Raw genomic sequence first — 13,565 nt, 5'->3', positions numbered from 1 at the left:
TTCCCATTAACTTTATGTAATAAATTAGAACTTTTTCATGTTAGGATCAATAAATATCTCCATAGTAATATTTAGGAGGCTGATTAAAGAAAGAAAATTTTCCAAATCTACATTTCAGGACCATAACTCATTTCTTTTCTTCTGGCAGAGGCTGATATTAAATATTATTCCTAAGCCCTTTGACTTTGTTGCAGTTGACTGATAACCTTAGTGTAACATCATTGCATCATAATACGGCAGGTTTATTTTTTTAAAAGAAGATGGGTGACAATGTTAACAGACACTTTGTATTCATATACTGTTTTGTAGAATGGGAACTTCTTTGTAGAGCCATTTAAAGACAATAAAAAATTTAAAAAAAGAAGTTTGGCTTCTTAATTAACTTTAATATTTAAAAAGTATATGTCATATGTGACAATCCAGGTCTTCTTTGGCTATGATAGTTGCATTACAGTTAAATAGAAGATTGTTGTTGTTAGATGTATTAGTGAATTATCAGAATGCCTACAACTTGAGCAAAAATTTTACATGTAGATGCATATGTGTGTGTGTGTGTGTGTGTGTGTCTGTACACACATATTTAAGAGAAAGAAACAGTAGGAGGAAAATGTTAAAAAGTAGTGAATCTATATGAAGCATATAGAAAGGATCCTTGTATTATTCTTAGATCTTATATAACAGGTTTCAAAGTGTTCACAATACAAAGATAAAGCCAGGTGCCAGTGGCTCACGCATGTAATCCTAGCTACTCAGGAGTCTGAGTTCTGAGGATCGAGATTCAAAGCCAGCCCGGGCAGGAAAGTCTGTGAGACTCTTATCTCCAATAAACTACTAGAAAACCGGAAGTGGTGTTGTGGCTCAAGCGGTAGAGTGCTTGCCTTGAGCTGAAGAGTGCAGGGACAGTGCCCAAGCTCAGAGTTCAAGTCCCATGACCGACCAAAAAAATTTTAAAAAGATGGGAAAAAAGCACTTTGTCAAGATAGATATACTTGTTTACAAACACTTTCCTCTCCCCAAAAAAGTCTTTCTACTATTTATTTTATGTACTGTCTATATATATTATATATGTACTATACATTATAATTTTATTTTTTCTTGTTGGTTGTGGGGCTTGAACTCTGGGCCTGGGCACTTTACCTGAGCTCTTCCGCTCAAGGATAGCACTCAACCACTTGAGCCACAGAGCCACTTCTGGTCTTCTGGTGGTTAATTGGAGATGAAAGTCTCACCATCTTTCCTGCCGGCTTTGAATCACGATCATTAGATCTCAGCCTCCTGAGTAGCTAGGATTACAGGCATGAGCCACCAGCACCCAGCTTTAAAATATTATTTTTTAAAAGTACTACCCCAATAATGTTATATCCTCTTGTTTGACAGTTACATTTGTTTAACAAAATATCTAAAATCTACTTAGCAAAATGGTACCAATTAAATGGATCAAAGAATATAGAAAACATAAGAATAATAAAAAGACTTGTTAAATGAATTAATCTTGTTTTTAATTTAGAATTATTTCTCCATAATTTCTTACCCTGAAGAAGTTGAAACTTATGATCATTTGAAGAATTAAGGAATCTATCAACAATTGTAATTCTATTCTGAAGAAGCTTCTCAATAAGCTCAAGTCCTTCAGGTCCCAGCAATTGAAATAGCTTTACAGAGAAATAAACACAATATTGTTAATTAAAAATTAATGTTTTCAAGTTATTAACATATTATTCAATCTAAGTACTTAAAGATTAAGGAACATAGTAATTTTAAAAAGTAAATTAAATCTTCACATTGCTAAAGAATTTTCAGCATTATGAAAATTACCTGAAATCATGTAATTAAAGATCATACTTTTTAAAATAATTATAATTAGATACAGATATTGAAATTACAAGGTAAATTCTTTCATGTGGTTTCTCTTGGTATAAGCACACATAATTCTATAACTTTTTTCCAACGCAGAGTCTGTATACTTTTCCTAAGAGCTTTCTATATGAAACTGCTATCATTTTCATTTTAAGAACTGTTAGAATGCTTTAATGAATCATAACTGTATGCCCAATTCTTACATGTATTTTAAATGCTTATTAGGTCTAGAATCAAAAATATATTTGGGAATGTGGCTTAGTGGCAGAGTGCTTGCCTAGCATGCATGAATCCCTTAGTATCACATACACAGAAAAAGCCAGAAGTGGCTCAAGTGGTAGAACACTAGCTTTAAGCAAAAGCAGCTCAGGGACAATGTCCAGGTCCTGAGTTCAAGTTCCATGACAGGACTGGCAAAATATATATATATATATATATATATATATATATATTGCTTTAAATGTTTTATATAACCATTTAAAAATTTCTCATGTATATCTTATTTTTCTAAGCTGTAGCTAACAAAAATTAAAAAGTTTCAATGTTATGTTAAAATGTTATGATTCATAATCTTTCAATTACCTAACTGCATAATATAATTGTCCTAGGGAGCCTTTAAATTTCCCCCTATGTGATCAGGAAATATACATTTTTTCTTCCTTTTCAGAATTGTAAATAGTATAATTGTGCAATGTGAAGATATTAAATTAAGCAAATCTGTTACCAGAGAACACACAAATAAAATCAAAAGACAAAAAAATTATGTTGATGGGCTGGGAAGGTGGCTCAGTGGTAGAGCACTTGCCTTGCATGCTCAAGGCCCTGGGTTCGATTCCTCAGCACCACATAAGTAAAAAGAAAAATGCCCGAAGTGGCGCTGTGGCTCAAGTGGTAGAGCGCTAGCTTTGAGCTGAAGAGCTGAGGGACAGTGCCCAGGCCCAGAGTTCAGGCCCCACAACCGGACCCAAAAAAAAAAATTATGTTGAATTATATAGGAGACATAAAATGTACAGTATTTTCTTTTTACTGTTGTTAACGTTCTATATACAAAAAGACAATAAAATAAAAAATTATCTCAATTATTCCTATGCATATCAATTCTATAAGCAATAAATATTAAACATTTGTAATATAATATGGCATGCAATATAAAACTCACTAATTCCATCCAGCAAATCCTCCTAATATTTTAAAAATAAAGTACTACTATTAGCTGGTTACAGTTATTCACACCTGTAACCCTAGCTACTCAGCAGTTAAAAAGTGAAAATACTTTAGTTCAAGGCCAGCCCAGATAAAAAATTCATGAGATCCCACTTTACCCAATAAAAACTAAACACACTAGTGAGCACTGATTATCCAGCTGCTCAAGAAGCATAAATAGGACAATGTGGTCCAGACCGACCTGGGTAAAATGTGAGGCTGTATTTAAAAATGTAATGTAGAAAGACATAAGGTATGGCTCAAATGGTAAAGAACCTGCCTAATTCACTCTAATCCTGCTGATTTTTTAAAACTACAGCAAGATACTATTCATAGTTTTAGATTTTTCAAAAAGAAATATTAATAAATTTATATAAATTTCCCTTGTTATAAAGCTATTAGCAGAGTGGAGTTTTGAAATAAAATGTACCTGAATCCAAACATGAAGAACTTTCTAATGTACCATGCAAAGACTTATGGAATATTTATAGAAAATTGTTGTGGAATGAAATGAACATAAATACATGGTCCATAAAAAAATATAGTAGATAAGCATGGTAGTACACATCTGTGAGAGGGATCAACAAATGGAGGCCAACCTGGGCTACAGAGAAGACCTTATCACAAAATACTAAAACAAATACTCCCCCATAAAAGATTTTAATTTCAGAAATATAAAAGGTATCAACAAAGGTTAAACATTTTTTACAAAAAGAAATCACGGGGCTGAGAATGTGTGTCAGTAGTAGAGTGCTTGCCTTGCATGCATGAGGCCCTGGGTTCAATTCCTCAGCACCACATAAGCAGAAAAAGCCGGAAGTGGCACTGTGGATCAAGTGGGTAGAACGCTAGCCTACAGCTGGAGAGCTGAGGGACAGCGCCCAGGCCCAGAGTTCAGGCTACACGAAAAGTAAGAAAGAAAGAAAAGAGAAAGAAAGAAAGAGAGAGAGAGAGAAAAGAGAGAGGGGGAAGGAGGGAGGGAGAAAGAGAGAGAAAGAAGGATAGAAAGAAAGAAAGAAAGAAAGACAGAAAGAAAGAAAGAAAGAAAGAAAGAAAGAAAGAAAGAAAGAAGGATGGATGGAAAGAAAGGAAGGAAGGAAGGAAGGAAAAAACAAAGAAAGAGAGAAAGAAGGAATGGAAGGAAGGAAGGAAAGAAATTGTGCTGTGAGTTTCCATCTCCAGCACAAAACCAAAAGAAAAATAAATATTAAAATGAAAATATAACATGACATCTACCATCATCACCCAAACCCCCAATAGAGATATGTGGCAAAAAAAAAAAAAGGCTTACCAGCAAAGACAATGGATGCATAAAAGAAAAACACAATGTTTTCCCTTCCTTTCTCTATGAAAGTTTCAAGAACAATTAAACAAAAATAATGGTATTTGGATTCCAAAAGGTCTTAAGACTCAATGAGTGGGTACAGTAAGGTCAAGACTTCGTTGTTACCTGCCTTTTTCATTGTGCTGACATTTGCATAGATGACTTAAAAGCTATGGTAGATGCCTTCACACAGTAGCCTAGTGTTTTCAAACTATCATGCAGGAATAGTTACAAACAACAAAAAGTCAGTTTTATTTAAGAATGTACTTCAATGAAGATAAAAAATTATTAGTTTAAGTTTTATATCATGAGTATGTGCTTTTTAATAGTCTGTGTAATAAAGAAATACATGTATACAAATAGTTTTGTCACACACTGATTGGTGATGGTGTCTCAAAGTGCCAGTAAGATCTTTCTATATTTTTTATTTTAGTATTTTGATTCTATTGTATTTTGATTTGAGCTAATGACTCAAGACAAATGGGCTATTCTATCTGGCATACTTATTATAAAAAAAATGACCACTTTACTAAGGAAACAAGTACAAGTACTTCTCTCCAATTCTTTCAAGAGAAAATTAGATTTTATAAAACTTGTATTCACTGAAGTAAATTTGACCATTTCCTAATATTAAAAGACTTATTCTGATGAGGCCACTCTTGATGTTGATAAATGAATAACACTTTTTGAGCGCAGTTTCAGGCCACGTTAGGCAGAAAAGTTTAAAAAATTCCACCTCAAGAGAGGGAAGATGGACACAGTGGACTGTACCTGTCTTAACAGGAACTACAAGTATAAAATGGTTGGATCACAGTTCCTGCATAATAAAAACAGGAAGTAAGATTCTATTTTTAAAATAACCAGCAGGTAGGGAAGGGAGAAAGGAGGTGATGGGAGTTGTGACTGTTACAGAAATAAATTATATAAATGTATGAAAACAGCATAATAAAATCCACCAAAAGCTATTATAAAAGAGGAATAATCAAAAAAGGTAATACTGATAGGGGCAAATTAAAGTACATTATTTGCATGCAGTTAATATCATAATGAAGGACCTTTATACAATTAGTATATGCTAATAAAAATAGCTTGCTGGTTGTAGGATGTTTTGCTATTTTCTTGTTGTGCCTTTGTTTTTGGCTTTCCTGTGTGATAATGTCTCTCTGTATATGAGGCTGACCTTGAATTCACTATGTAATCCTACTGAACTTGTAATCCTACTGTCTTAGGCTCCTCATTGCTGTGATTACATGCCTATACCACTATGCCTGGGGGACACTTTGAATATGCTGTCCCACCATCTCTGATCTTCATTACTTCTGCTGAAACATCATTGGTTAGATTTTTTGAGGATTTTCTGTTAAGTGATAATTCTTTGTGCTGCTCTCGATATTTGTTTTTTAACCTATTTTTACTATGATGCACTTGTTTGTGGATATGTGTTTATAATACTTGTTCACCACTAGTCACGAGTTTATTGAATTTTTTGGATATGTGGGTTGGTATTTTCCAATAAATTTGAGAAGATTCAAGCTTCTCATACACTTGTGCTCCTCTCTCTCCTTCTTGCATATGCCTGTATTGCTTTTCTTTCCATTCTTTGACTCATCTCTATAATTCCCTAATTCTTTTGCCAAGTAAATGAATTTTTGTTTCACTTATACTTATTCCTTCCCTATTTGATTTAAATTTGTCTTCTTTAATCATGACTTACTTTCATTTTTTGAATCTATTTAGAATGCCTACTTTCTATTAAATTTGATAGCTGGTCACTTCACAGATTGTTTCTATTACTTGCTTTTACTTCCTCATAGTATGAATAAAACTCTCTTGCTTTTTGTCAGGTCTTGTAATTTCTTTATTAGAAACTGGAAATTTTCAATAACATTATAATAACTGAGTTATTTTATTATATATTTATTATATTTTTATATTATTTATTATTTGTTTTATGCCTACAGCTAGTTATTGCTACTTGTTAATTGCCTAGATTGCCACATAATTGTTTTCCCTTTTCACCACCCTCCTCAAAAAAAAAAGAAAAAAGAAAAAGCCTCCGAACATTGTAATAGGAAGTATTCTCTACAAAGAATGTGAACTATTCTTTAAGCTTTATTAACTCTTAAAGAATGTTAATTCTTAAATAAGGCCATTCCTTCCCTTGGAAAATAATCATGGCAGATATGCTCTTACATATATTTTTGGTCACTCAACGTTACTTGATTTAAGTTCAGATTCAAGAATTAAATTCATGTTCAGAGGGAAATTTTTAGTTATATTTCAGTCAGAAAGTTTTGGCCAAAAATTGTATTTGCAATATAACTTATAAATAAATAACATAAATAATCTATGGAATAGTTATATTTGTAATATAACTTCTCACGCACCCTAAATATAGGATCACAGCAAAAAGACCACATTATTTCTTAAAAATAACACACATAGGTCCTAGCAAAAGGACAAGAAAAGTTGTTTTGCTGTGAATAACAAGACTCCCAAGAGTTCTGGAACAGGAGTTCTGGGATCAGCTGCTATTAATTTTTTTTAATCCCCAAATTATGCTTTCTACAACATTTACCATTTTCACTGAGAGCAGGTGTGGTTATCATTTAAGATCCCCACTACAAACTAATTTGGCATGCAAGAGTGACTTTGCAAGTGTACAGCTGTCTGGATCACTGCTCTAAGTTTCTGAAACTACCAATTTTTATTTTTTTAAGAGGGAGAGAGGGGTTAGGCTTTGAGCACAGAAAGAGACTACTAACAAGTGCTCTACTAAAGAGTTTAAATCACCAAAAAATGTAAGAAGACCACTCTCTAACAATGAAAAGGCAAGATTTACTATTCTGGCTATAAAAGACATAAAACTCAAGGAAAACACAAGAGAATGGGATGATGGGTACTGTCTTTTTGGTTTGGTTTGTTAGCCTGTTTGAATTTTGTTTTTGCTTTGGGACACTTACACCCTCTCCACAGTAGACCAGACCAGCCTCTAAAATCACAAATTTCTTGTTTTCACCTACTGAGTGCTGAGAATACCGTACCATTACACCTATACCTGGTGAATACTGTTATTATTTTATCTGTTAAAGTATTTTTAGAATAGGAAAAGGTTTTCAGTTATTATATTTTTTCATTATTGTTAAATTTTCCATTAACTTAATGGATTAAAAGAAAATGCAACAGACTAAAAGTTTCTTAGATTCTAAAGCAAAAAATATGCAGATTAATTCCCAAACAAAACATAAACCTGGTCTTATGCTACATGACTAATACAAGGTACTAAGTATTTCACATATAAAGCATATAGTTTCATATAGAAAATATTCATTTAGCCTTTGTTATATATACAAAATACTAATGCAGATATTATCATTAAATGTAATCATAATAAGTTAAAGAAAATTAATAATCTAATAAACACATGAACACATATTAATTATCAGTATTTCTTCCAAAGAGGTGTTCCTGCTTCTAATATGTGACTACATATATTCATGAGTGTCCATAAATTATTACTGTGCAGTGGTGAAAGTAAATGATATTGCATACTGTGTTGCAAAAAGCACAATTAGATTTGAAATCTGCTACAATGAAAACTTCAATCCTCAGTTAGAGTATAGCTTCTGCAGTAGTCTCTCTGCCTAAGTATGGCTTCATTCAATTCTGCTATATTTGAGAATCAGATGGACCTTTCTTATAGTCATTTTACATACACCATCCCTACATGTAAGAATGGGTTTATCTAAATAAGCTTAGTTTGAAAAGAATGTTATAGATCATCTAAACAAAGCTCTTACCCACAGGAAGCATTATTGGCATTCCAGGGAAGAATAACAAAATCGGTAAGAGCGTAATTGGAGCTAGATCTACATTTGAAGAACCTTTCTTAAATTCACAGCTCTCTCATCTGTTCAAAGGATCCTTCTTAAATTCACAGCTTTCTCATTTGTTAACACAGGTTTGACAATAAGTGCTCAATATTGCTGTTACCTTTTCCTGGGTGACAAACATCCAGCACATTTTGGCCAACAGCATCATAGAAGACAATTCATACCATTGCTAGTGAGTGCTTACTGACAAAAACTTTTCCTTACACTGAACCTAAACAGTCTCACTAGAGCTTTCATCTATTACAATGTGTGCACCCTCTGCTAATACAGAAGATGTTCTTAATAGGTTTTCTAGAAGCCTTCAAATATTTGAAAATAATGCCAAGCAACATATTATGTACATCTTACAGATAAGTATTTTTACAGATAAACTGTACACTAATACAACTTGGTTTCAAACAATTCTTCACCCAGGTTTCTTTTAAAAAGAAACTCTTAAAAATAGAATCCACAAGCCAAGTACCAGTGGCTCTTGCCTGCAAACCTAGATCCTCAAGAGTCTGAAATCTGAGGATGGCTGTTCAAACCCAGTCCAATTAACCACCAAAAAGCCATAGGAAGAGCTGTGGTTCAAGTGGTAGAATACTAGTCTTGAGATCAGGGACAAAGCTCAGACACTTTCAAGCCCCACGACCAGCAAACACACATTCTCTCTCTCTCTCTCTCTCTCTCTCTCACACACACACACACACACACTCACACACACACGCTAAATAAATAAAATAGAATCCACAATAGGACATACTATTTCAAATACAATTTGATCAGGAAAGATCACTGACTAATTTTGTACTAAAGTTCTCTGAACATACCAAAAGACCCCATTTGTCTTTTGAAAACTTTAAATTTAGTTTCTGTCATACAGATATATTAATACATCAGAAATCACAATGTTAAATACAACCTTCACGCATATATGGAACCTAAGTATTAAGACAGAACCAAAGTAAAAGAAAAAATACATCAAAGAGAATGCTCCTAAACTGGCAATAAACCACTTTTCAAGGTAAGGTTTTTCAATGTCATCTAAGTGCATTAATCACTGGCTATTTCACTGTTGTTTGATTTAATGTTTCATCTGTTTGGCTGCTAGCCACATGAAACTATTTATAAGTTGCAAAACTTAAATAAAATATGACATTCAAATTCTTAGTCACATTAGCCACATTGGACACAGCTACTATATTGGAAAGGAACTGTACTATTGATCCCTTTCTTCTTTCCTTCTAATTCCTGACAACTATTGTCTATAGTTCTGTCTTTTTAAGACATGCATATAGACAGAGTATGCATATAGAAGGTATGGAAACTTCTTACAACTTCTCAGCAGTAGAATCTTCCTTTCCAGTAGTTCATAACCAGCATTGCTTTGTTTCTGCACTCAGAAGAAAGTCTTACTTTCAACTGCTAAGACTTTCCACAAAACTCTCGGGAAAGCATTTAACTATTCTATATCTTAAGAGATTTCTTTTCTATCAAACAGACATGATACTAGTACCCTATAGTATTTGGGGGAGGTTAAATGGATTAGTGTTACTGTTACCTGAATTTGAATTTCCCAGTGAAGCCATGGGGAGCACTTAGTTTACTTATTAGAAAATTTTTAATTATGAAGTGAATTTTTTATTCATATAGGTGGGTTTCAACTCTCCTATTTCTTCTGGTAAGTCTTATTTTTAATAGCTCATCCTACTTGCAAATTTATTGACATATAATTTAAATCAACCTGATAAAAGAGAATTCTATATCAATAAATTTGCCATAAATAAGTTTGATTTGTAACTAAATGATGCTAATTACTGGGTATACCACTGACTGGGTATACCCTTTTTCCTTTAAGTAATTGCTTTTCTGCTTTTACTGTAATAATAAACACATTACTTAATCAGAGTAAAACTTTTATTTTTAAATAATACAAATCAAATTCTGACTTCCCACTTTTTCCTAGTAAACACACAAAACATCCTTAATAAAGATTCTTACATATACAACATTTAGTATAAAGGCCAGTAACTTTATAAACAAATAATCCCTAACCATGCAGAATTAAAAAATAACAGTACAAGAAATAATGATTAAACAATTCAAATATTATTTATATGCTCTGAGTTTATTTTTCAAAATAAAAACCTTTTTGTTTCCTTTTCCCACTAACTTTAATCAACTGCAATTGCCTAATCGGGACTCATGCTGACATATACTACTTTCTTAAAAATTAACACTGGAAAATATTTTAGTAATTTAATAATTAATACACAATAATAGAAATAAAATTAGTTTTTTACAACAGACTTAATAAATTCCTTAACCTAATAATCTGAGATTAGTTAAGAGGGAAGAGGATGAAATAAGTACAAGACAATAAGGCATTGAACTAAATTTTCTAGACGATATAGGTTATATTGTATATATAAATTAATATTGCTATTGAGCATTTGATTTATAAATTCAAGCAAATAAAGGTATTGCTTGTCAACTACATGTATTTTTATCAAAAGAAATGATACAAAAGTAATACATAAATCTTTACACACATTTAATATTTGTATGAGATATATTACATTTCATGGTAGACTAACAGGATCCTTCTACTTAAGGAAGTTGCAATATGATCTCCTGATAAAAGCTGTTTTTTTTTAAATTGTCTGTATCAATAAAGAAAGATTATATATTCCTTAGAAATCTAACAGACTACAGAAAAGAAGGGTGGGGAAAGAATGGTAAACCAAAAAGTTTACAAAAGTACAAGATAATAATTTCAACAGTTTAGGGACTATAATTAAACAATGAAAGTACCTATCAAATCAAGTAAAGGTAAATCTGTTTGATCACTTAGAAATCTTGAGGCACTGTGAAATAAATGAAGCGTTTCCAAGTTAACAGAACTGGGTAAAACCAAAGAAACAAAAAGATGGGAATTTAATGATACAAAAATGTTTTTAATTGTGGGGCTGGGAAGGTGGCTCAGTGGTGGAGTGCTTGCCTCACATGCATGAGGCCCTGGGTTTGATTCCTCAGCACCACATAAGCCAAAAAAGTCCAAAGTGGTGAGCTGAGGGAGAGCACCCAGGCCCAGATTTCAGGTCTCACGAACGACCAAAAATAAAAAAAAATTAATTGTACAAACATGAAGGCAATTAAGGTGTCCTTCAATAAAAAAGTAGACAAACATGCTGCATCTGTATAATGCAAAAAAAAATTCTGCATTAAAAAGAAATGAGCTTGCCAGCTGTGGTGGTTCACTTGTTTGTAAACCCAGCTACTCAGAAGGCAGATTTGGAGCATCACTGTTTGAGGCTGTTCAAGCAAAAGTTAGTAAGAACACCTCCACCTCCCCCATATCAACAATTAAGCCAGGCTCAGTGGTATATGGCTACAGTCTCACCTATGCAGAAGGCACAACTAGGAGGAGCACAGTGTGAGGCAAAAGCACAAGCTTATTTATATGAAAAATAACTAAATCAAAAAAGGCTGAGGATTTATTTGTATGGCGCAAGAAGTGGAGCACTTGCGTAGCAGTTAGGCACTGAGTTCAAACCTCAGTACTAGAGCTCTTAAATACATTTCCAAGTAAAAGGAGACAGTCTGAAATGGCTACATACCCATACAAATACAACTTCATGACATTCTGGAAAAAGCAAAAGTGTATATAAGAAATATGAGAGATGTTAGGGTCCAAGGGGAGTGATGAAGAGAGAGACCATGAAGGACTATTAGGAAAACACATTATAGTGCAGCTGGTAGACACATTTTCAAAACCTACTGAAAGTGCAATTACCAAGCATGAATGTAAATCTCAGTAACAACATCAAGAGTAATGCAAACTATGGACCAGTGCACTTAGAATCCCATCTACATGAGAAGCATAAGTAGAAGAAAGTTCAAGAAAAAAGAATTATAAAACATGAAATAGGTGAAAAACAAAGCTTATTACTGATCAGATGATTTTTCCTCTATCAAATTCTTTAAAAACTGGAAGATTAATCAATTTTGGTGTAAATGAAATCCATCCACAAAATTGATTTATATTTTAGAGGTACTCAAGGAATATTTGTGGAGAAAATGAGAAGAGGAAAATTCATTACACTGTTGGGTTTTGGGTTTTTTTTTTTTTTCCCAATCAGCTTTAGACATCAGGTCATAATATACACATCACTGGGAATTTCTATTAGAAATTATTTTATTTTTCACATACAATAGATGTTCTGATATCACTCCAAATTATCACAGTATTTCATAGGTTAATTATACAGACTTATATTTTAAAAATTAGGTTTATTCTACACACTAAAAACAGCTTATATTATACATGATATTATATGCAACATGCAAATGAAAACTATCCGACTTAGGAAATATTTCTTTGAAATATGAAGGAATTTTAGATTTGTATGTGATATATATAATGTACATACAAAACACTAAGAAATGATAAAGCTCAAGGAACTCTGAAAAATCTCTGGACTGATGGTTCATACGGAATTGAATACTGAACAATTACAAAAGACAGAAAATATACTCTAAAACTTTGTACATTATTTTAGCTTGTTTTGTGGCACTGAAAATTATATAGTCAAACATTATAAAATCATAAATAAGAAAATGACCATGAAAATGAAGTAAATGTTTATCTTTAAGAAAAAAACTGTACTATGCAATTATTTTTGCTTGCAGAGAATTAGATAAATTATATCTTCATAATGACTAATGTTCTTTATTTACAGGTACTTAATCTAACAATTTAACAAAACTGAAACCAAGGTCACATACCACTTAATTAAGACAAGCTGGAATGGGAACATGGTTTATTTGCATATATTATGACTAACTAGATATGTACCAAGTAGCGATCCAAGCTAGGAATGAGAGCATTTTTAAAGGCTTAGTTTATATTTTTATATAAATGGCAAATTGATCACTTCCCTGATTCTTAGAAGATATGCTAACTGTAACTGACTCAGAAAACAAAAACTAAACAATAGTTAAGTAAATTCATACAGCAATTTTTAAATCTAGTAATTATATCTTATTTATGTATACAAACTGACATATTACCTAAAATGCTTTCAAGTCACTCAATTCCTATGAACAGAATTTTATCATTTCATTGACAATATATTTCTTATTTCTATCATTTATCAATATACTCCAGGTAGCTCTCCAATTCCAGATAAATTATGTGTTCCTCCAAAATAGTCTCAACAACATTCATTACATCAAATACAATTGTCTGGTCCTTTCTCTCTTTAAATAAATTTGGTATATATGGTATATTTATTTGTATGTGT

At 32.4% G+C, this 13,565-nt stretch overlaps 1 protein-coding gene across 1 annotated transcript in view; it reads right to left on the bottom strand.

Moving 5' to 3' along the window:
- Positions 1-13,565, bottom strand: part of Ascc3 (activating signal cointegrator 1 complex subunit 3) — a 233,091-nt gene that overhangs the window by 201,373 nt on the left and 18,153 nt on the right. The window contains exon 5 of the mRNA XM_013022420.1: positions 1,532-1,652. Within this exon, the coding sequence (XP_012877874.1) occupies positions 1,532-1,652 (121 nt within the window). The remainder of the gene's footprint in view (positions 1-1,531; positions 1,653-13,565) is intronic.

Source organism: Dipodomys ordii, unplaced genomic scaffold (genome assembly GCF_000151885.1).
Source record: "Dipodomys ordii isolate 6190 unplaced genomic scaffold, Dord_2.0 Scaffold62, whole genome shotgun sequence".
In the NCBI taxonomy this organism is placed as follows: domain Eukaryota; kingdom Metazoa; phylum Chordata; class Mammalia; order Rodentia; family Heteromyidae; genus Dipodomys; species Dipodomys ordii.
The sequence above is the reverse complement of the archived record's forward strand: the minus strand, read 5'-3'. Positions and strand labels throughout refer to the sequence as shown.